The sequence below is a fragment of the Protopterus annectens genome, chromosome 16.part0 (assembly GCF_019279795.1).
Source record: "Protopterus annectens isolate FY-2018-M chromosome 16.part0, PAN1.0, whole genome shotgun sequence".
Classification (NCBI taxonomy): domain Eukaryota; kingdom Metazoa; phylum Chordata; order Ceratodontiformes; family Protopteridae; genus Protopterus; species Protopterus annectens.
In genome coordinates, this window is record NC_056750.1 from 811888548 (window position 1) to 811912215 (window position 23668).

General features: G+C 42.8%; 1 protein-coding gene across 6 annotated transcripts in view; it reads right to left on the bottom strand.

Moving 5' to 3' along the window:
• Window positions 1–20806: 20806 nt before the first annotated feature.
• Window positions 20807–23668, bottom strand: part of HDHD3 (haloacid dehalogenase like hydrolase domain containing 3) — an 86621-nt gene continuing 83759 nt past the window's right edge. For all 6 annotated transcript variants that reach the window (XM_044058675.1, XM_044058674.1, XM_044058671.1 and 3 more), the window contains exon 2: window positions 20807–21708. In XM_044058675.1, the coding sequence (XP_043914610.1) occupies window positions 20957–21676 (720 nt within the window). In that variant the 5' untranslated portion in view covers window positions 21677–21708 and the 3' untranslated portion in view covers window positions 20807–20956. The remainder of the gene's footprint in view (window positions 21709–23668) is intronic.

Genomic DNA, 23668 nt, shown 5'->3' on the forward strand with positions numbered 1-23668 from the left:
ATTATTAGAGATTGTATTTCTTCTATGGTGTGTGTGCGAGACTGGAAAAATTGCCTTTTTGAACCTTTCCTTTCTAGGTCCATTTTAGTTAGAGGACCTAGGTTTTCTCCCTTCTTTCTCTACCAGGGCTAGGGCAGTTTAAGTTAGAGGACCTAGTCCTCATGGTTGTGTCTTTGCTGGTACCTTAAGGGCTAGGCCCATTTAAGTTAGAGGACCTAGTCCTCCCACTTTCCCCTTTCTTTTTCTGTGTATCTGATTGGCAATCTTCTGTGAGATGTCTAAGGAGGTCAAGGATCATAAGCCATCTGGCTTTACAAAGTGTGTGAAATGTTTACAGAAGATGTCTATAATGGATGGCCACTGTAACTGCGTACACTGTCTTGGGGCCATACACTTACAGGAAACATGCCTATTTTGTCACTCATTTAGTGCCAAGGTATTGCAGAAGAGAAAGAATAAACACATTCAAAGGTCTCCTTAAGCCCTCTTTTGAGGAAGATCTGGCCAGCTCTTCCTCTTCTTCTAAGTCACATGGATCGAAAAAGGAGAAATCTAAATCTTCTAAGAGGCCCTCCCCAGCGCCGGCTGGTGCATCGGAGCCGCCTCTCAAAATTTCTAAATCTGACAAACCTGCTGCCTCCTCGGCTCCACTGAGTTCGGAGCCAATCGAGGGTACTATTACTACTGGTGATACAGTGCCGGCACCAGGTAGTTCGGAGCCGACCACTGATAGCAGACATTGGAGCTGGTCTACGGACCCCTTACCGGTCTCCCCTACATTAAGGTCACCCATATTACAGAGATCCCGTTCTCCCACACTGTCTTACAGATCTTCCAGGAGCTTATCCGAAGAAGATGTGGAGAGAGTAGTGCTGAGACTCCTGAAGTCATCTGCCTTACCTAAAATGTTGTTGGCTCCAACCCAGTCGGTTCCGGGTCCACTTGAGTTCATTACCCCTTCTGTGATTCCTCCTCCGAGCCGTGCTGGACTTTCAGAGCCAGAGTGTTTGGTACCGCTGGTGGAACCCTCAGTTCCAGCTCCCCCTGAGGTTGTTTCGGAGCTGAGTTCTGCTCTGACACATTCGGTGCTGTCCGTGGTTTCTAGGAGCCAAAGCTCCCTGGTCGGCCCTGACAGGGACACCTGGAGCCGAACCTCTTTGGTTCTGAGCCTTCCTCTCAGCGCATAGGCTAGGGTGAGCTCAGACCCTACATCTACATTGAGCCGATGGCTCTGGAGCCGGTGGCATCCTCGGTCTCCCCAGAGCCAGGGAGGTTTTCAGAGCTGGAGAGGTCAGCATTCAAGATGATGAAGAGTGTGCTGTCCCAGTCATCAGCTCCTACCAGGGGTACCGACATTCTTCCCCCTAGGGCACCTACTTCAGTCTCTGCACCTGCTCCCTCTCTGGACAGCAGAGACCCGCAGCCTCAGCCCCTGGCTGGTGACCTCCATTCTTCAGAGACCTCCCCGGAATATCCTTCTGAGGAGCCCCTATAGAAGAGGACATGCAAGAGGAAGCATGTAGACTCCCAGGACAAGTCTCTTACCTCGGACACCAACCTCGAGGAGTCAGAAGGGTCCCCCCGAGTCATCCTGTGATGATGGCTCCTTTGTAGACATCTTGGAGATCCTTAAGCAGAGGTGCGTCTGGCCCACTGTCACCCCTTCTGATGAGGAGTCAGTGTATCTGAAGGCTTTCAGATCTCAACCTTTAGCCTCTTGGGTGTCTCCTCCCTTCAACGAACTGTTAGAGCTCATTAGTCAGGAGGTGTGGGATACTCCTGATGCCGTGGAGCCAGTCCTCAGGAGACCAAATAAATTTCTGTCAGCTCCCAAGGAGAAGGAATTTTTGTCAAAGGGTGTTCCCGTAGATGCTATGGTGGTGGTGGCGGCCACTAAGAAGGAGCTAGCGGAGACTTCTTCTTCTGTCCATCTGCCGAATAAAGAATCTTGAACGATGGACAGATATGGAAAGCATATCTTTTCATCAGCGGCATTTACTCTTAGATCACTGAACTACCTAACACACTTTGCAAGACTTCAGGGAGATCTCCTGAAGGAGTTAGGAGAGACTCTACAAGGTACATCCACTGAGGGAGTCCCTGAGTAGGTGTCTGCCCAGTTGTCCACCATGAATTTGATTGTCAACTCGTCCATGAGGCTCATCTCTTATCCAGCCGATGCAGCGAGCAGAGCAGCGGGTTCAGGAATTTCCCTAAGGAGGCATTCCTGGATGCGCTTGTGTAATTTTGCTGAACAGTTCAAGTCTACCTTTACCAATGCCCCCTTTGACGGTTCTTCATTGTTTTGACCTAAGGTAAAGGACACACTCACCCAGTGTGAGCAAGAAGGGAAAACACTCTCTACCACAGGAGCACGTTTTACCATCTCCTCTAGACCGTATCCCAAGGGTCAGAGAGGTGGTAAAATGTGGTTCAAGAAATCCCAGAGGTTTTTCCAGGATGCACAGGGTGACTCCTTCAGAGGTAGAGGAGGAAATGGTAGACATCGCCATAGAGGCAGGGGCAGACTGCAAAACCAGGGAGGCCATGATTCATTTCGGGGCCAGCCCTACCAGTGCTCCTGATGTGGGGCCCTGACTGTGCTTCTCTGGAGCCAGTCAGGGGTCGCATTTCTTTATATCTGAAAACCTGGCTAAGTATCACTCAAGACAGATGGGTACAAAGACTTATCACCAGAGGTTATTCCATACCCTTTTCTCTGCCAACTTACGTCCCCAAGAGGACCCCGGATGTTCCACTCAATCACAGGGATCAAGTAACTGTGGAGGTCAACAAGTTGCTGGCAAAAAGAGTCATCCAAACTGTCCGCGCAGACCAAATAGGATTAGGAACCTACTCCAGATTCTTTTTAGTGCCAAAACATACAGGGGACTGGGGGCCCATCTTGGACCTCAAATTAAATGAATCTGTACAGAAGGACAAGTTCTGGATGGTTACACTGCAGCCTATACTCTCGCTACTAGGGAAAGACACTTGAATGTGCTCAATAGACCTCCAAGACGCTTACTACCACATAAAAATGGACAGGGCGTCGAGGAGTCATCTATGTTTCCAGCTGGGAGCCAGTCACTACCAGTTTCGCGCTCTGCCCTTTGGTCTCACCACAACCCCCGGGGTGTTCACCAAGTGTATGGCAGTAGTGACAACTCACCTGAGATGTTGAGGATTCCAGGTGTTTCCGTATCTGGACGACTGGCTCCTGACTGCCCCCCAACAGGCATCTACTTCTTCAGACCAGGGACACTACTATTCAACTTTGTGCCCAGCTGGGGTTTACTATCAATTGGGAAAAATCTGCCTTAATGCCCTCTCAATTTGTGATTTTTATAAGCGCAGAAATAGACACAGTAGCCATGTTGGCTCGTCTTCCAGAAGAAAGGGAACAGAATCTGGTACTTCAAATTCACTGCCTTCTCCCTCTCCAAAACGTCAAGGCCAAGACTGTTCTGAAGCTTCTAGGGACCATGGCTTCTACCATACTACTAGTGCCACTAGCCAGACTACACATGCGGATTTTTCAGTGGCTCCTGTCGTCCCAGTGGTCCTTCCAACAACTGCCCTTAACTCACCACATTCTGTTAATAGACTCTTGCAAGAAGGACCTCATTTGGTGGATTCAACCCAATCAGTTAACTACGGGCACTCCATTTGTCCCTCACCAACTCATTGCCACCGTGATCACGGATGCCTCACAGACAGGGTGGGGGCATTATCTAGGCAGGACTGTCCAAGGCACATGGCAAGATCACAAGGCTCACCTACATATCAATGTTCTCAAGATGAGGGCGGTGCTTCTGGCATTGCAAGCACTTCATGACCTTCTTCCTCTTGGGACGATTGCAATACAATCAGACAACATGTTGGTAGTATGGTATATCAACAAACAAGGCAGAACCAGATCATACCCACTCTGTCGAGAGGCCATTCGAGTTTGTAAATGGGCAATATCTTCCCAGCACTTTCTGGTGGTGATGCACGTCCCAGCGACAACCAATGTGATAGCCAGCAAACTCAGCTGGGCAATTTTGATGCCACACGAGTGGTCTCTCTGAAGCAGGAAATAGCGGAGCAGATTTTCCGCAGATGGGGACAGCTTTGGTGCAATCTCTTTGCCAGCCCAATCAATGCCAAATGCAGCAGCTATTTCTCCCTCATCCCCCCTCCGGGGGGGGGGGTCACCGAGAGATGCACTTGTTCATGACTGGCCTCTGGGTCTCCTTTATGCTTTCCCTCCCTTTCCTTTCATATACAACATGATTCAGAAAGTGAAACAGCTGGGAAGCAAACTGATCCTCATTACTCCTTACCGGCCTCGACAGGTTTGGTTCCCCTTTCTCAGGCCTCACCTTTTAGACGATCCATGGATTCTGGACCCAGTGCCAGATCTCTTGATGCACATGTCAGGCTCACTTCACCTCATCCTACACACCCTCAATTTGACAGCTTGGCTGCTCCAGTTCCATCCCTATTCAGGCTTCACGACTTTTCACCCTCCATGACTTCTCATAAACCCTCCACTAGGAAATTATTTTGCAGTAAATGGAGGAGGTTCTCTAACTGGGCTGAGGAACATAATGTTGACCCTTATACTGCTTCTATTCCGGTGGTTTTGGAATTCTTGTCTGAACTTTTTCACCAGAGATCTGCGGCTGCCACAATCAGGGTTCAATTGGCAGTGATCTCCAATTTTCATCTAGGTTTACAAGATTCTAATCTGATGTCACATAGGTTGTGCAAGACCTTCCTTAAAGGTGCCATTTTAAGACCTCCCCTTCAGGAACCGGTTGCTTCATGGGACTTGAATTTTGTTCTATCCAAATTAATGGCTCCACCCTTTGAGCCATCTCATTCATCGCCTTTGAAATTTCTGTCTTGGAAAACTTTGTTTCTGCTGGCAATCACATCTGCTAGAGGAGTGTCAGAGTTACAAGCACAGTCTGTCAAACCCCCTTATCTGATATTTCACAAAGACAGAGTATCTCTTCATACTAATCCATCCTCTGTCCCAAAGGTCTGTTCCCATAACACTTTGAACCAATCCATAGAACTTCCGGTGTTCTTCCCTAATCATTCCAATGCAGCAGAATACAGGTTTCATCAGATGGATATTCATACACAATTACATTTTTATTTGCACTGGACTAACGAATTCAGGAAGTCAGACCAATTATTTATTTCCTTCTCTGACTCCAGATTAGGTCTACCAGTTTCCAAAGTGACCCTCTCTAATTGGATCTCTAGCTGTACAGCTTACATTTACTCTTCTGATGGTAAGCCTTTACCTTTCAAAATTAAGGCTCATTTTATGAGATCTCAGTCTACTTCTGTAGCCTTTCAAGCCAGGGTCCCACTTGACAATATCTGTGCAGCAGCAACTTAGGCTACCCATCACACATTTATCACTCATTACAAATTGGATTTGACCTCCAGGGGTAGAGCATCCTTTGGTTCCACGGTACTCAGGAGTATTTTTCCTTGAGCCACCCAAGAATAAGGTGCTAGGGATGCTGTCCCATGTGTAAGAATGAAGGCAAGTTAGGACTACAGAACATAAAGAAGTTATGTACTCACTATAACGTTCCATGTTTGTAGTCCATCTCGCCCTTCACTCTTATGAACCCACCCTCCTACCCCCATCCTGGAAGGATCTGGAGATAGAAAAATACTGTTATTATTATTGACTGGAGACCATTTATTATTGGGTTCTTTCTGTATGGTTTGTTATTATTTCTCTTAGCAGCAAACAAGATCTGGGGATTGTATTGGTGCACTATGGGATGCCTACCTAGCCATGAACCAACTAGAAGACTTTGAGCTTGTAAAAAGTCCTAGTCAGAGCAGAGGATTGGCTCCAAACCCATGTGTAAGAATGAAGGGCGAGATGGACTACAAACATGGAACGTTATGGTGAGTACATAACCTTTTTTTCTGGTATTGTGTTTTCCAGCCTCCTGCAAAACCCTGAGCAGGTATTCTGACAATAGATGTCTGAAGGGGATTAGAATCCTATCACCCAGAGTGCTAGCTGTAGTGTTGACAGGTGTGGGTGTATTGGGGATCTTTTGTTTTGCGTGAGTAGCTGCATTCTGTGGGGTAACTTGTGGTGATGGGCCTTGGCTAAATGAAGGAGAGGGAGCCAGTGCTGTCTTGGCCAAAAGGGGTCACCAGAAAGATTTTTGGTTGGTCTTGTTGAATCTTAAACAGGACTTTTGGTTTTAGAGGAAGAGGAGGGAATGTATAGTGAAACATCCCCTTCCAAGAGAAGGACAGGGCATCTACCTTCCAGATCAGAGGACTTGCGACTCTGGCACAAAATTTTGGAAGTTGTCTGTTCAGAAGGGAAGCAAATAAGTCTATTTGAGGAATACCCCATTGGTGGACTATGTCCAGGAACATGTCCCTGTGAAGCATCCATTCATGGTACTGAGTCAGGGACCTGCTTAAGGAGTCTGCCACGAGATTCCAGTTGGAGGGAATGTACACTGCCTGAAGTCATGCGGTATTGAGCCAGAAATTCCCATACCAGAAGAGCCAACCTGCAAAGCAGATAGGATTTGGTCCCCCTGCTTTTTCATATGCCACAGGTCTGTCATGTTGTCTGTGAACAGTTGTAGAGGGCCTGGGCAAAGGAGGGGATGAAATGCTTGAAGAGCTAGAAGCAATGCTTGCATTTCCCTGATGTTGATGTGTTCTGATTTTTGAGAGGGAATTCCAAATTCCCTGAACTGTGAATTTGCCCAAGGCTGCTCCCCAGCCCACGTCTGATGCATCAGTGTAGAATTCTAGGACGGGGACAACAGGATTCAGGGGAAGACCTGGATTTAGGTCTATCTGTGGATCCGCCAGAGCAGTTCTTTCTTTAGGCAAGGAATGAGGGGGGACTTTGTATTCTAGTGGGTGAGAATGCTGGGTACACACTGATCTGAAGAAACACTGGAATTTCTTCATGTGGAGTTTTGCCATTGGAACCATGGGAATGGATGAGACCATGAAGAATCCCAGCACCCTGCTGGAACCCCCTGGCTATGATGTGAGTCAAGGGGAGAAGGGAGTGAAAGGAGGACCAAAGGTCCTGCACCATCTGAGGTGGAAGTGACACTCTCATAATGTCTGTCTGGATTTGACAACCCAAGAAAATGTAGTCCTGTGATGGGGTGAGGACTGACTTTATGTAACTGATGGTGAATCCCAGTTTTCTGAGGAGGGAAATGGTGGTCTCCAGGTTTTGGATTAGAGTGTGGGAACTTGGGACTTGTAACAGCAGGTTTTCCAGGTATGGAAAATCTGGATGCCCAAAAGTCTGCAGTATGCAAACACTAGAGCCAGGCATTAGGCATTTTGTGAATATCCTTGATGCTGTAGAAACACCAAAGGGCAAAACAGAGAATTGAAAATGCCAAGAACCCACAGAAAAATGTAAGAATTTCCTAAACATGGGGTGAATGGGGATGTATAGATAACCATCTTTTATATCTCGAGATGCCATGAATCCTTGTGGAAGGATAAGGGGAAAGGGAGTTTTAGTGTCAACATTCTGAAGGTAGGGACCTTTAAGAAGGTGTTTAAGATGGAATAAATCCAAGATTGGTCTCCAGGGGCCATCCTTTCTTGGTACTAAAAACATTTCTGAATAGAAACCTTTCCCTCTTGAGGTTAGAGGAATCTTTTGAATGGGGCCATGTTGCCAAAGCTCCAAAAGGAGCTTTGAAAAGAGGGGCAACTGCTTTTCAGCGGTTGAGGAATGCCAAACCATGAAGTCTCCTTATCTGATTATGGAAAGAACCCAGGTGTCTTAGGCGATGCCTTCCCAGACCCTGAAAGTGTTTGATAGGTGAAAGGAAAAAAGGGAAGGAGAGACTTCTGCAGGGTAGTCACAGACTCCTGGCTTTGTCAGGAAAGGGCTACCTTTGTTGTGAGGATGGCGAAAAACTCCTAGGCTTCTGTTGTCTCTTGCCTCCTCTGCAAGACTCATCAGAGGGGTGCGTGTAGCTGTGGACAAAAACAGGCTTAGAAGGGAAATTCCTGTGAAGCCTGGGCATAGGAGAAACCAGGATGTTTCAACTCCTTGAATTCCTTGTTTTTTTCCTGTAGGGACTTAGAGAAAGGCTGCTGTCTTACCAAATAAAGTTGAATTGTCTAGTGGTGCATCCATTAATTTTGACTTAAAGTCCTCCTGGAGAGGCTGTAACCTGAGCCAGGAAAATCTTCTAAGAACTGAACCAGTAGCCCTGGCACAAGCCTCCACAGTATCATAACTGCATTTAATGGAATGTTTTGCCACTTGGGAGGAAGCTCCCAAGATAGGTAGAGCCAAGGCTTTTCCTTCTGAATCTGGAAGATCTGCAATGGCACTAGATGGTTAGGAGAAAAGCTGTAATGAGTATTTAGTTATATGTGTCCGATAAGTGATGACCCTGAAAGCCAAGTTGGCTGACGTATAGGACTTTTTAACCAGTCTCTCAAAGGTTCTACTCTTTTTGTCTGATGGGAGAAGACTGGAGGAGGGAAGCATCCTACAAAGTTTATCTGTGGCTACAGAAATGACTGCTGGGTCTGCAGCAGGGCACCTAAAAAGGAATTTACAATCCTTAGGGACTTTGTAGAAGTGGTGAGGTTTCTTGGGGGCTGGGGCCTGGGGATTGTGAAGCATTGTGAAAGGCATCCAGAAATGCAGGATGCACAGGTGGAACTGCAGAGGGACCAGGGACATCAATTTGTAGAGGTTGATATCTTTTCTGGACATCAGAAATTTGGAAGCATCTCCCATTTTCAGGAGAGTTTCACCAAAATATATTTCTTCCATAGGGGAGTCTGCACCAACTGACTCCCCTTCAGAGAAAACCTATTTCTGGGGTGAGGGGATCGGAGTAGAATAATCCAGTGATTCCTCTTCATCAGAGGAGTCATTGTCCCCAATACTTTTTTGAGAAGGTTGGGGAGCAGCTGTAAGATCAGGCTGAGAGTAAGGCAGCTTGAGTTACATGAAGACCTGGAACAAGCTTTGTGAAGACACCTGCTAATCTATAGGGGCCTCTCTGGTAGGGGACAAATGCTTTGTCTTTTCTTTGCAGGAGAAACAATCCCATGCAATGTCAGAGGACTGGATGAAGGCCTACATTCAAATGTTTCTGACTGTATTGCTTCTCTTGCTTGAGTGCAAGGTACCCACCCTAGGGCCCTCCATACTTTTGAGCCTAGGTTCCCCCATGACATCCTGATCAGACAACTGTTTGACCTCCAGAGACATGCTTACAGCTGAAGCCAAGCCGGCCTCAGAACTGTCCTCAGCCTGACTCCGTGCATTAAAATCAGATGAACCTCCGGGTTGACAAGGCACTCGGTATAAATGTCTGATGGTGGAGATGCAGTGGAAGATGTAGGCCAAGGTTTCTTGGCGTTGTGTTTCACCGGCTTGACATCAGACTCCGAGGTACCCTCCATATTCTTAGCTAGCAACATAAGCCATTGGTTCTTTAAATATATAGCAAGAGAGGAAAGCCTGCTTCTAAGGGTCTCTGGAATGAAGGACTGGCAAATGCTACAGGACTTGTGGTCGCAGTTAGGGTCTAAACAAAAGAAGACACTGAGAATGACTGTCTTTATGTGGTTCATAGGTGTTTACTAGGCTAACAACCACAAGGGCTTTTTTAAGCCTAGTCATGCATTCCAAATCTCTGACAAGTTCTGATACCCTTGATAAGTGCAAGCATGGGCATGGGAGATGAACCATTTACCAGTTATCTGCTTGCATCAGAGATATAGGTGCCAAACCAGGGATGAATTTCTGGTTTCCATCCAGTTGTCCAAGTTGCACTTGAATTGGATTAAGGAGGAACTCTGCTTCACATGGATGGGGAGTCTGTTCCACAGACGGAGTAGTCTCTGGGATACATACCTATCTCTCCAGCAGGTCCTATTTATATTACAGCCAAGGCTTAAGTCTTTAGAATGGGTAATTCTGGTACTGTTGGTTTTGTGGATATGCAGGAGGTCCAGAGTGGGGTCTGAGAATGCCCTGTATGCCAGCCATAGATCCCCCCCTCAAAAGCTTGTAGGAGACAGAATACAGGGATAAGGCCTTGAGGCAGTCTGCATAGGACATATTACTTGTGCCCTGTATTCTTTTAGTGAGGAACCTCTGTGGGCGTTCCAGTTGTTGGATATGCCTGGTTAGGTACATAACAAAGGTTGCACTGTACTCAATGATAGGTCTGATGAATGCCAAACACAGTGGAACAATGGCTTCCTTGGACTTAAATGCCATACCTTTGTTTATAAGTTGAGCAACATAGGATGATTTCCTCACCACCGTAGACACATGATGATCAAAGGCTAGATTACTGTGTGTGTCCCTAAGTCCTTGACTACTGGGTCAACTCTAAGGGGTGTGTTGTCCATGTGATAGTTACCAGGGATGGACGACTTCCCAAAGGATACTTTTATGCTTATGCATTTATCATCTGTATTTTGTCGTCTTCCACACTGGCACTTGTCCTTCTTGGATGACATAACCAAAACAATAGTAAGAGAAAATATTCCCCAGTGGGGCACTTAAGTGGCAAAGGCTGAAGTTGCAATCACTGAAATGATCAAACTGTTTATTTATTTATTTACATTTTGTTGACCGGGCTAGTCTAACTGGATACATATCCATTTTCAGTAGAGGCCCGGGGAGAAAAGCTCCAAGAAGGGCATTAATTATACAATTATAGAAAACAAAGCTCCAAGAAGGGCATTAATTATACAATTATAGAAAACAAAGCTCCAAGAAGGGCATTAATTATACAATTATAGAAAACAAAGCAATATCAAGCTATAAGCATATACAGGTAAAACATTATTAAGATCATTGCAAATGAATGTTAAGCAAATGTAAAAGTAATTAATTTTTTTTTTTTTTTTTTTTTTTTGGAATGGCATTCTGACTGGTGGGAGAAGAGTTCTGAGGTTGGTACATGCATACATCACTTTTATGGACTATGTCCAACAGCAGCCTACATGCGACTTCCCACGTACCTTACAGTAGTACAAGACTTTTGTATACTGGCCATTGGGTCACCTTCAGGTGGGAGATCCCTCTGGTTAAGAATACTGCAGCAAGTGAATAGAAGGACATCTGGGACACAAATGATATAAAACCTTTTATTATACCAACATAGATTTTGTAATTACTCTAACTTTTGGTCTAAGAGGAATCCATCAGGAGTTATTAGGTTACTGATCTTTGATACAATGCTTAAACATCCATTTATTCCTATAAAGGGAAGCAGGTCAATTATTTCTTTCTTATTTGAAGAAAAAAAAAAAAAAACCTTGAAAAATGTGAATGTGGAAAGAAAGTGTGCAATGTGGATGATTAGTCTGGCAACTACACCACAGAAACAGGCACTGTGTGTGTGTATGTGTATGTGTGTGTGTGTGTGCGCGAGAGAGAGACAAAGACTGTCTGAAACTTCAGTAGATCAGGGTTATATGGCTTACATAAAACTAAAGGTTCTCATGGCATGTTATACTAGAGTCAGTGTTCATTTATCAGAAAAGATAGTAGCTCAAGAAATGGCTGTGGCACATAATGGGAAAATAAATTACAGTAAGAGATGTGAGTGGAGATTAGTTAAATCCACAGAATGAAAACAAGAAATTAAGTCTGTCTAAAGAAGCAGTTTTTGTGAGATAGATAATTTTAGACCAACAACAGCAAAGACTGGGGCCAAAGGTGGATGTGTCTTGATCTACATTAGCAGCAAGCATACCTCCAGGTTGGTTAAATAGGATGATACCACTGAACTCTTCCACGTGCAAGTCACAACAGTAAAGGTCCCTCACCATAACTTGACTGGCTGCAGGTCATTATCTATGCTTCTAGAGTCTCATACCTCTTATTTAAGCCTACTAGAAGCACTTACCATCCAACCAAAAACCCTATTCATGGGTGACTAACTACTGTTCTGTAGACTGGGACACGTACACTGCCTCATTCTCTAGGGAACAATGCTTCCTGGACTTCAACACAAACAGCCTGGAACAAACAGTGGCACGCTCCAACCAGAGTATCAAATATACTGGATCTGGTACTCACCAACATGGCACAGTGTTCCACTCCACCCCCGTGTTACACCCTCACTAGCGAGGTTGGCTCGCATAGCTGTCTCATTTGAAGTGAAAATCAAGCCAGAAAATCCAGCTAAACAAATAACAGTTAGGAACTATTCAAAGGCAAACTGCAGCCTTTTTAGTGATAGTTTGTGAAAATTCTAGGCTCTACCCAACCCTGAGACCACAGCTACCTATGCATAATTATTCACAGAGTCACTATTCAAAATTAATGGCATAGAGGCTGCCATACCTACCAGAAATAAACCCCAAACAAATCCCACTGGTGGAATTGTAACAGGGTACATAATAAAATGAAAAACTCATGGCCAAAATCAGAAAAAGCAACTCCCTTAAAATCAAGTGTTCTCTTATACAACTGAAGAAACTAAGAGGTCTAATTATGGCCAACTATGAGGTCAGGATAGCCATGCAAGCTAAGAACAGTTAGAAGGCCTTCTTCAGCTACGTTCAGAACCTTAAAGGTAACACACAACAGTGTGCTGAACTAGTGGGTTTATGGTACCATCTACACTGATCAGGATGACATAGCAAATCTACTAACCAATAAATTCAGCTCGGACGTCACCCACCACGCCTAGTTTCACCAGGTAAAATGTCCTCCAGCATATCTCCCGAGCTATCAGCAGGGAGCAGGTGCTGGCAGTACTCGCTAAAGCCAAGAACACCACCTCCATGAGTCCCAACATCCTTGGTTGCCTCCTGAGCAGTCTAAAACATGACTTATCAGGACCACTTGAGGCACTCTCCAACTATAACTTTGAAACAGGCTATGTTCCTAATGAATGGAGGACCACAATAGTTATTCCACACCACAAGGGTAGACCATAAATCAACCCCGGAAAATAAAGATCCATTATTCTAACAAGCCTAAGATGCAAAGCCATGGAATGAATTATTATGAAAATGATAAACAAGGACTTTGGCAACCTACAGACACTGGACCCATCCCATTTGGCTTCTTTGAAGGTCATGCCAACTTAATCTGGTAAACTTCTTTGAGAGGGTCCTCAAGGCAATGGACAAGGGTAAAACAGTGCATACTCTATATTGACCTGGCTAAAGCATCTGATACAATACCACGCTTGGACACTGTTGACAAGCTCTCTGAGCTAGGCACAAACCCTTCTATAACGCACTGCATTGCTGGCTGGCTCACAGACAGGACCCAAGAAGTTAGGATTGATGAGACCACCTTCACCAAGAGACCAGAAACCAGTGGAGTACCCCAGGGCTCCATGTTGGACCTGCTGTTGTTTGGAGCCTACTTCTTACAAGTCAAGGCTAATGTTAAAGGCCTCTGGTTCACCAAGGTCAAAGATGATTGTAAACTGGGAACCAAGACACAAACCTCTTATAAGTGGGTTTAACAAAGAAAAATGACTGGTGCCAAAGCTATGGCCTAAAACTCAATGCCAAAAAATGCATTGTAATGGCCTTTTGGGATGGAGTTAATTATTCCATCAATAAAATGCCTCTAAGCATCGACCCAGTAGTAAGGGATCTAGGAACATATGTAGACAGCAGTCTGGCCTTTAACCAACACATGGCTAAGATAATAAAATCATTCTGTGTCGAGGGGAATAGGTCAACAGCCAAGTAGGATAAACTGATCCTTCCAATAGGACAAGGTGGCTTGAGGTTATCTGATTTAAAGGGGTATTTCAGAGGTACACAGTTAAGGCTTCTACATACAGCACAAACAAAAAGCTATAATTCAAAGTGGAAAGGGATGATGATGAAATGGACAGGAAGCTCAAGAAATGAGAGACTTGTTTTTTTGGATGCAGATCCTGAAGGAGAATAATAACCATACAGAATATTATGTTCAAAAAGCAGCAGAAAGTATTCGAAAATTTAAGCCAACATGGGAATGCAGAAAAGAGAGTCTGCTGATAGGGATGACTGCAATTAGGGGTACAGAGTTAGGCAACAGGGGGCTGAAATTTACTGGAGAAAAATGGCAAAAGAACCAGGTTTTACGAGCAAATAATTAAGAGATGGAAAGGTAACAGATTGGGAAGAGGCTAAGAATATATTTGGACTGCAGGCTAGAAAATGCCTTCCCTATCAAGGATATATATCAGAGTATGGGCAAAGATAAAGGGATAGAGGGATCCTAAGTGAAATACCAGCAATGGTAGAGTTTTTAGTAGAATCTAGAACAGAAGCTGCTGTTAAAATAGGGATAAGTAGCAGGGTATATACAATATTGCATGGTAACTATTTGAATCAATCGGAGGAGGTTAGAAATGATTTGGAAGAGAATGAGTAAGCAATTCACAAAGAAAGAATGAGAAGATATATGTATTGCTCCCAAATATGCAACAAAGTCTAGAAACATTAGGATCTTTGCTTGGAAGTGTTTGCATAGGTATTTTTATATCCAAAGCAGACTCCAAAGAATTTTTCCTCTGGTAGATTGCAGATGTTGGAGGTGTGGTGAAAAAAAAGAGGTAACTGGGAACATATTTTTGTTAGTGCAACACATTTGCAGACTTTAAAAAATTCCCTGCAGACTGCTCTGTCAGATATACTGAGTGAACATAAATTATTTTTTGAGCTGTGATACTGAATCGGAATTGCCTAGATATAGTAAGGCCTTGCCAAGTTTAATTCTAGTGGTTGCCAAAACAACAAAAAAAGCCGTGCTTGAATTTGGACAAGGATGAGCTTTTGTTTTCTCTCTTTTCTAGTGCAATGGTATACTCTGTGAGAGATATATATCTCTCTCCATACAAAGGGTATTTCTGATGTCATTTGAATTGCTGATGTGCTATAAATCCATTAATATTGGGTCAGAGGATGCCTTGTATGCCGGACACAGGTCACCTATTAGTGGTTTGCAGGACACAGAGTATAGTGACAGGGCTATCAGTTGGTCCATGTAGGACATATTGTGTAGACCTTGTAATCTTTTAGTAAGATATCTCTGTGAGGATTCCAGTTCTTGTATGTGTCTGGATAGATACACACCAAAGGGGACATTATACTCAATGAGTGGCCTTATGAAGGCCGAATAAAGGGGGGCAATGACATCCCTAAATCTAGACACAATCCCTTTGTTTATAAGCAATACAGAACTTTCTTAAAACAATGGACACAAGTTGGTTGAATGTTAGGTCACTGTCCATTAAATTCCCAAACCCTGAACAACTAGGTCAACTCTTAGGGGTATATTGTCAATGTGGTAGTTCCCCAGGGTAGAGGACTTCCCAATGGATACAATAATGCATTTTTTGGCACCAGTTAATTGGGACAAATCTTCCAGCAGGATGGCCAAGGCATCTGGAGATTCAATGACTGCTCCTAGATTGCAGTCAACTGCAAACTCGGTCAGCTACAGCCTCTTGGTATCAGCCTTCTCGGAAAAGTGATGCCAAGCAGGAGGTCCTACCAAAAAAAATGTGAGGGGAACACCACTGGTGACTGGTCTCTTTGTGGAGGTAACCTCCCTAGTTTGATGGCAAACTAACTCACAGAGAGGACACATGAAATCTAGCAGTGACATAGCAGTTTATTTAGCTTTTATACTATGCCTTTGTGAGGGATTGTGTCAAAAGATTTGGCCAGGTCAAGCTAAGTGGTGTGTAGGATTTTACCTTCATCCACTGCTTTCGTGACCTTTTCAAAAAAGTCCACCAGGTTGAATAAGCATGACCTGCTCCTGACAAATCCAAACTGAGACGAGTTCAGTGTTTGGATTTCTCTATTTTCTGATTAGTCCCATGAGAAGCCTTTCCATGGCTTCACATATGAAGCTGGACAGACTTATGAGTCTGTTAGTTGCTTGGATCTATGGAAGGTCCTTATTTTTACTGGGAAATGACTGCAGGTGTTCTCCATTCACTTGTTACAAAACCTGTATGAAGGTGGAGGTTGAAAAGTGTTGTTGGTGGAGTGGGAATTGGGGGCTAAATTGTGCTTCATACTATTTAAGATACATCCAGGGATATTGTCGGAAATCACTGATGCAGTATTTTTAACTTTTGATAGCACTTTTAAGACTTGGGTCTTGTGTGGCAGCTAGAAGCTAGCCAGTTTTGAATACACCTTGAAGGACAGATGGGGTGGTAAAGTTAGAGATGAATTTATTGTCCACTGGGTTTACTATATCTTCACTTGAGGGATAGGTACCATCGTTCACAATAAGCTCAGTGCATCAGCACTGCTGCTTTGTGCTTTTGAGATTATGAACTTAAAAAAGGCCTTGTGGTGGTCTTTGGCTCGTGTAGTTATTTTATCCCCAAACTTGGCTTTGGAGGATTTTATTAAGCTTCCGAGTTATTTGATTAATAATTCCCATTATGTCACTGAAATATTCTTACTTTTGGTGAAAATTCTCTTCCTTTTCTTCTTAAACCTGGTGCATTTTTCCCAGTCTGTAGTCAAATAGTCTAGGATTACCCAGGAAAATGGCACTGGGTTTAATACTGAGTGATTCTAGTTCCTGTAGATAGGAATTCTGCCTTTCTTTTGTCATACATAGAGTTCTATAGATACCTAACATATAGTACAGGACCTTTCTGATGGTTATTTGACATGAAGTTCTAGTGACATAATGCTGTTTTACCGGTATTGATGAAAGTCTCTTCCAAATGTAGACTGATACACCCCCCCCCCCCCCTTCAGTGCAGTAGTTTGTCTAAACAGGTGGAAGACATTATATCCCTGGACAGCCGGAGTGCTCTATTCTGTTTAAAATCATGTCTCAGTCCCTACACAGAAGTTAAAGTCCTCCAGGGTAAGAAGGGTTTGTAGGAGTGTAATTTCTTGCTTAGACACCTAGCATTGATCATTTAACTCCTGATAAACCTACCAACATAAAAACAAGCAAGGAAAGTTATCAGATTGACATTGTCTAAAAAAGGCAGTATGGGGGTGGACAATGTTTTTGCCAATAATCAAAACCCTAGAGGAGACAGGTGCAGGCCATCTCTGGTGGAGCAGCATGGTCCAATCATATCCTTCCCAGATGACAAATATAGGACCCACATCAAAGCACAATGGCACAGGAGATTGTGTTCTTACCTCACAGTAAGAGGTTCCCTGGGTTGAGTCTCAGAAGGGTGCCTTCTTTGCGGAGTCTGCATGTCCTCCCTATGTTTGCATAGGTTTCCTCTGGGTAATCTGATTTCCTCCCGCATTCCAAAAACATGCAGTAAGTGGACTGGGCACTCTGAACTGGCCACAGGTGTGTGTGTGTGTGTGCATGCGAGTGTGTAGATTGGAAGAACTACCATGCCAGGGCTAGCCACCCAGTGGTGTAATCCCTGGCTCTAGACTGTCATTGTGGAAGTGACACCCCGACCCCCTATGCAAAAATGGGAAAAAGAGGCTGTGGCTGAATGGATCTAACACATTACTGAAGTCAATTTTTTTTTGCTCATACCACCGTATCATCCTTAGAGAAGGTAGAATGCTACTCAACACTAGGCTTACACCTGCCTTGGACACACAGTCTGAGTTCTGTCATGTACCTCTTCATGCAGTCCAGGGAGGTACACCTCAAGTCACCGACACCAGCATAAACAATGACAGTCATACTGGTACTTGTCATTCAAGGACTTGAATGTATGCATGCTTATATGATCTACCAAATTCTGGCATTAGACAAGCATCCAACCATCACTCTTTACTTGTTCAGCCTGATAAGAGGTGCATCTGTATATGTCTTACAATGGAGTCATCTATAACAAAAATGGCTGGTTGGGTGGATGCCTGCCTTACAGGATCTGCATCTGTGACTTTGGGGCTCCTTGCACTATGTGAGGAAGTAGGCTTAAATTACTGTTTGCTTTGTGTCTGTGATGTGTTTTGGATACCTTTGAGGTGTAGGCAAATTAATCTTTAGAACCTCAGCATGTGATGGTTTACGGGTTCTGTGATAGCCTTGGTGAGTGTGGTGTACTGCTAACAATTTTGGTGTCAGAGTTTTGTGTTTGTGTGTGTGTTTTTACATCCAAGGACATTATATATGTACATCTCTCACACACTGTTATGATGAGTAAAATATGATCAGCAGACAGCATGAGTTTCACTGTTTCAGGATACCCATCTAAATTAGTCTGGCTACAGAACTTGTAGAGTAAGTGCTGCTCCATGGTACTGATGCAAATAACTTTAGTTAGGGTGACTATAACTGGTTGGAGTTTGGGATAATGTTTAGGTGGACTTGCCAATGAAAACTTAAGTTCAATACAAAACAACTAGCCTGGAAACCTTCCTCTGCCACCAGAAGGAACCAATAAACTAATAGTTAGTAAAAACTCACTAATTTAACACAAAAACAGTGCAAGCAGTATCAGTACAGCCGATATTTAAGCATATTTGAAGGTTTTTCAGTCTGGTGAATAGTGTAATGGAGAAACTTTGTATAATGATAATCATGTGCTTACTGTCAGCAGTCAATAAACAGGGAGGGAGAGGGGGAATTACAATGTCAAATTATAAGGGCAGCCAACAACAGATACACTGGGTTTAAGAATAAAACTACAACTGAGTAGGTGGGAGGGAAAAAGTGTTAGACCCTTACGTTGGAACTGAACTGCCTCATTGCAAAACACTAGTCCTGAAATAGCCTGACATACACTCAGTATACAAGAATAAAACCAGGGTTTAATAACAGTTAGACTATTTAAACAGCAAAAATACAGTGTGCCTATGTACCGGAATTACTAATATAGTCTTAAAGACCTTAGCTAAAGCAGATACAGACTTAAAATTAAAACAGATCAAGAAATGAAAAATATTAACTTGTGTTTCTTTGTGTATGTAGTGGAACTATTACAATGCTTATTTTTCTTAGCCAGCTTAACAAGTTTAGCTTTCCACCAGGAAAAATAGATTTTTTTAAGTCCCTTCAGACGATGATGCAATCAGCCAAGAGTTCATTACAAGTGAATTCAAACGGACTCAGTTATGTCCAATTTCATGTCAACTCGCATCAATCCAGTCAGTATTTACAATGATATATACTGCCCTGATTCCATTTTAAACTTCTCACTGCACAGACAGCAGATTATCTTACTAAATATATCAAAATTATGCTATAATAGAAAGCCAAATGGTCAGACCTACTTAATGGACCAAGTTCCAAACTTAAGAATAGACTAGTGGTATCAGTAAATACCAAGTCCAGGAAGTTTTTGTCTCATGTCGAGAAGCTCACTAGCAGATAATGGGGCGCAGCCTCCACATAGGATTGTTTATGGAAATGCAGAAGGGGGTTGGCCAAAAATGAAAACTAGCCTCAAAGCACTCCTGACAGCTGCCTATATAATGGCCCCTTGGGCTGACTCTCACCCACCATAATGGGAAATCAAATGAACTGATTGGTTAAGAGGGGGCTGACAGTCACCTGGCACAAAGTTAAATAAAAAAAAAAAAAAATAAATAAATAAAAATACAATATTTCTTCGTATGAGGAAAGGTAACAGAAACAGAAAGTTAGTGGTTACATGCAGTAAAGGGACTGGGTAAAAAATAAGTAATACAGACATAACATAAGCAGCCTAGCAGACAGACTATCTTTTTTAGCTAACTCTAAGTTACATTAGTTACAATGATATAATGCTAGCTGTTGTAATAGGCAATATACTAACCTGGCCAGTGATTGACATGGATGATAAAAAAAACCTAAATCATTAGATGGTTAACAATAAAAATGTCTTCAAACTTTTTTTTTATTGCTGTTGGACTGCCATGCTTCATCCTACAACTTGTTAGGCGGTTGAGCAAAGGATTTGCATACATTATAAAGAACAAACAGGGAAACAAGGGTGCAGCTTTTTATTTGGTTGGGACTACAAACACCGGACAGATTTAAGTACATTCCACATCATGCAGCAACATAATCTGATCACGGTGGAACTACCCCTGTGAGAAGAATCAAGAGGATGGCGACCAGCTCCCCCTCTCCAGACTGTTGGTTAAGTGATGTATGGTTTATTTAATTATGGGGTCCTGGAAGTAGCTCCAGGTGTGGGTTTGTTCTTCTAGAAGGACACAGGAGTGAATTATTTTCCAATCAAAGTTAATTTTTTTGGTCATTTATAAGTATACATAATAAACATCCGAGTGGCTATAAAGCTCTAAGACTTGTGATTACAGACAGTGATGGTGATGGCAGTTCAGCAATGAAAAGCTAGAGATGGAATAGTTGGGCTTCACTCTTATATCCAACTTTCATACCTGTGTGTACTTGACCACTGAAAATTCTGACAGTCACAGGAATGCAAAATATGTACTTTTGACTAGTATATGAATTAAATGTTACTCATCAATATATCCATAAGTAAATATGCTATGCTGACAGTTTTATAACTGTATTCCTACTGTATATTTACTTACTCTGCTGAAAACACAGATTGCACCATTTTAGAATTATAATGCTTGCAAGACATTCTACATCATGAAACTAGCAGGCAGAATTGGCACTGGTTGGCTAAAGATATAAAACTGTAGAGTTTGTGAATAAATATGTAAATAGGGTCAAATTAAGTGCAACAATATTAAACAATACCTTTCACATACAAAAATACATAATAGGGAGGAGGTAAGAATCTTTCGATATAGAAACCTTTAATGGGCAAAAGTTAAGTTAGAAAGCTATCAATTTTTTTGCTGCGGTTTGCAAAAGGCACGCACGTATGAAAAAATGATCATTCTATTCTCGAAAACATTAAATTCTTTATTAATCCATCTAAGCCACAACTGAAAGTTAAAGCTTTAGAATTCATATACGTTTCACGAGTTCAACACCATCAAGCAAATCACTGAACATCCCGTATTTGCAACTTTTCTAAAGATTATGTTTACTTTAACACAACTTCATTAGTTTGGTAGGAAGTTCTTCTAAAGACTGGATGACATATTCCATTGGTACTACATCCTCAAGGCTATTCAAGTCTCCTTCTCTTTTGAGGAGGTAACTCTCAAAGCCTGCTTCTCTGGCTGCTCGGTAATCATTCCAGTAATCATCACCAATGTGGGTAGTGACCTTAGGATCTACACCAGCCACAGATATAGTCTTCAGGAAAATACCAGTGTTTGGCTTTGCAATGCCAGCCTCCTCAGATGTCATTACAAACTCAAAATACTGGCGGAGGTTACAGTGTAGCAGGATTTGTTCCAATCGCCGGTCAAAATTGGAAATGACAGCCATTCTGAAGCCCAGCTTCTTGCAGTCAGTAAGCACAGGCTGGACATCAGGAAACACCTCCCAGTTTTTAGCAGTGCAAAAATCAGTGTAAAGCTTTTCAGCAATTGGGCTGAGGACTCTTTCTTCTTCAATTCCACAAAGTCGGAATGTCAACTTAGCAGTGTCTATCCACCACTGCCTAGAATTAAGTCCACTGCCCAGACCATAATTAGGAAAGATTTCTTTTTGCCTTCTGTATGCAAGATGGAAGCATTTATTCAAAATCTCAGGATCTACCCGAAGGCCATGACTCTTGGCTTCTGAGTAATACTGCTCCCCCACGGAGTGCCGAATACGGATCAGTGTATCCTTAACATCCCAAGTCAGCAGTCTCATCATAGTGTTCTACCTACGTTAGGGTTCTAACCAGCCTGAGAATACAAAAAAAAAGAAACACAATGCCTTAATACAAGAATGATGAAATAGCCAATTTTCAGTCTTGGTATCAAGGGTATCAGCAGATTCTCAACCTTTGACTAAGTACATTTTGAAGACTAAGTGACAGAAGTTGAATTCCTATTAATTTCCACAATTTTTCATTTCATTGGTAGCCATATAGCAAACACCACCTAAACAAATATTGACAATCTTGTGGACAACCTTACCCAAGTTGCTGTTGTGGAATCATGAAGCTACTCTCATCTACCAGTAAAGCATGAATGCCAAAACACCCAATCCTGGATACAGAGATTTACACGTTATACTAGTCTAACCATGTGAGAAATGTTACCAGTGGTGGATTATAATGGGGACAATTCAGGCGGTTGCCTAGGGCTCACACTCCAGGGGTGTCCATGGCAAAAGAAATGGAATGGTGCCAGCAAGTTATGGGCTGTTTTTCTGTTTTTAAGTAAAGAAACACAGTATTTCTCTACTTCAATAACATAAAATTAGGGAGAAAAAAACCTGCCTGTAGAACACCTTCAGCAAACAGCTGGAGTTCTGATATTGGATGGTGCCAGTGACTGGTTAACTGCTGCACCTTGTTGGTGAAGAAAGACCACAAATATTGAACAGTAAAGGGGTAATGGGTGGTCAGGTAATGGGTGGTCAGCTATGCAGCTGCCAGAGTGTGAGGTAAGCACTCTTTTTCCTCCCTGGAGCTGTCAGGAAACCAGATAAACTATCAACAGTGGAGAACTTTGCAACTGTCCTCGACTTTCGCAAGTCTAGAGAGAGAGAGAGAGAGAGAGTAGTAACCTTCACATCTTTACATGTATTTGTACAATCCTCCTACATACAGCACTTTTCATATCAGTGTCACATCCTTCATTTCTTTCTGCAGTGCTCTTTGAATAAAGTACACAGACGTCACCTAAACAGACACTTACATTGTTATAAATTAATCCATAATTCTGTCTTTAAACATGCAGTTAACATTAGAAAACTTGTGTTGCAACCACACTTACTAGTAAATCAAACATCTGAAACAACATACATAGCAAAACTGAATCCTATCAGGTATGAAAGCTTGTTCATGACAGTATCATATTTTAAATGTATGCCTTGCTATTCTTCATTTAATGCATACTGATCCAATTTACTCCATTTGCATCAACTGTGTGACCTTGACTTCATAACACCTTCTTTTATTTCATATTTTAATCTCTTCAGTTAACAGGTTTAGCTTTCCTGTGTTTGTCTGCCTTTCTATTTTTCAATTTCAGGTAATTACTGTTTTTGAACCACTAATAACTCTATAACAGGGGCTTCATGTGGTCATATACTCTGGTCATTTGATTTCTACCTCCTATCAAGAACAAATCTATGTTTAAATGGATTTTTCTCCTGCAATTCTTTCCAACATCATCTTAATATATTTCTTGAAGATGCCGAGTCCTTTGTAGGGTTATGAACCTATCAACTTAACTTTTACAGGATTTACGGAGGTTGAAGAACTGATTTTTATTTCAAAGGAGAATGCTGTGTGATATGACCTTACCAGAAAAGGACTTGACACTGGGTGGGGTGCAAGTGTTCTCCCACATTTGTTAGTACCAGTTCCAGTATGTCTGCACCTCTAGTGGGCTTCCTCCTAAAAGAATAACAAACTACAACCAGACAGGTTCAGAGGAAAATGTGCTCCTTCCTTGAGAAGACATTTGAAACACAAAAGCTGATGCAATCATTGAAGAATGCTGACCTAAGCTATGTCACTACACACAGGCAAATGACCAAGCCTCTGGCCCTAGCCACAGCAACCACACAATCTGCAATACAGAGGGCTGTATGAGCAGTCAAATAGGGTCTAGAAGAAGGTTTCTTATTGAATCTAGAATCTAAGGGGTCCCAAAGCTTTCTCAGCACCAGTCCCTCCAGAAAGATCTGGAA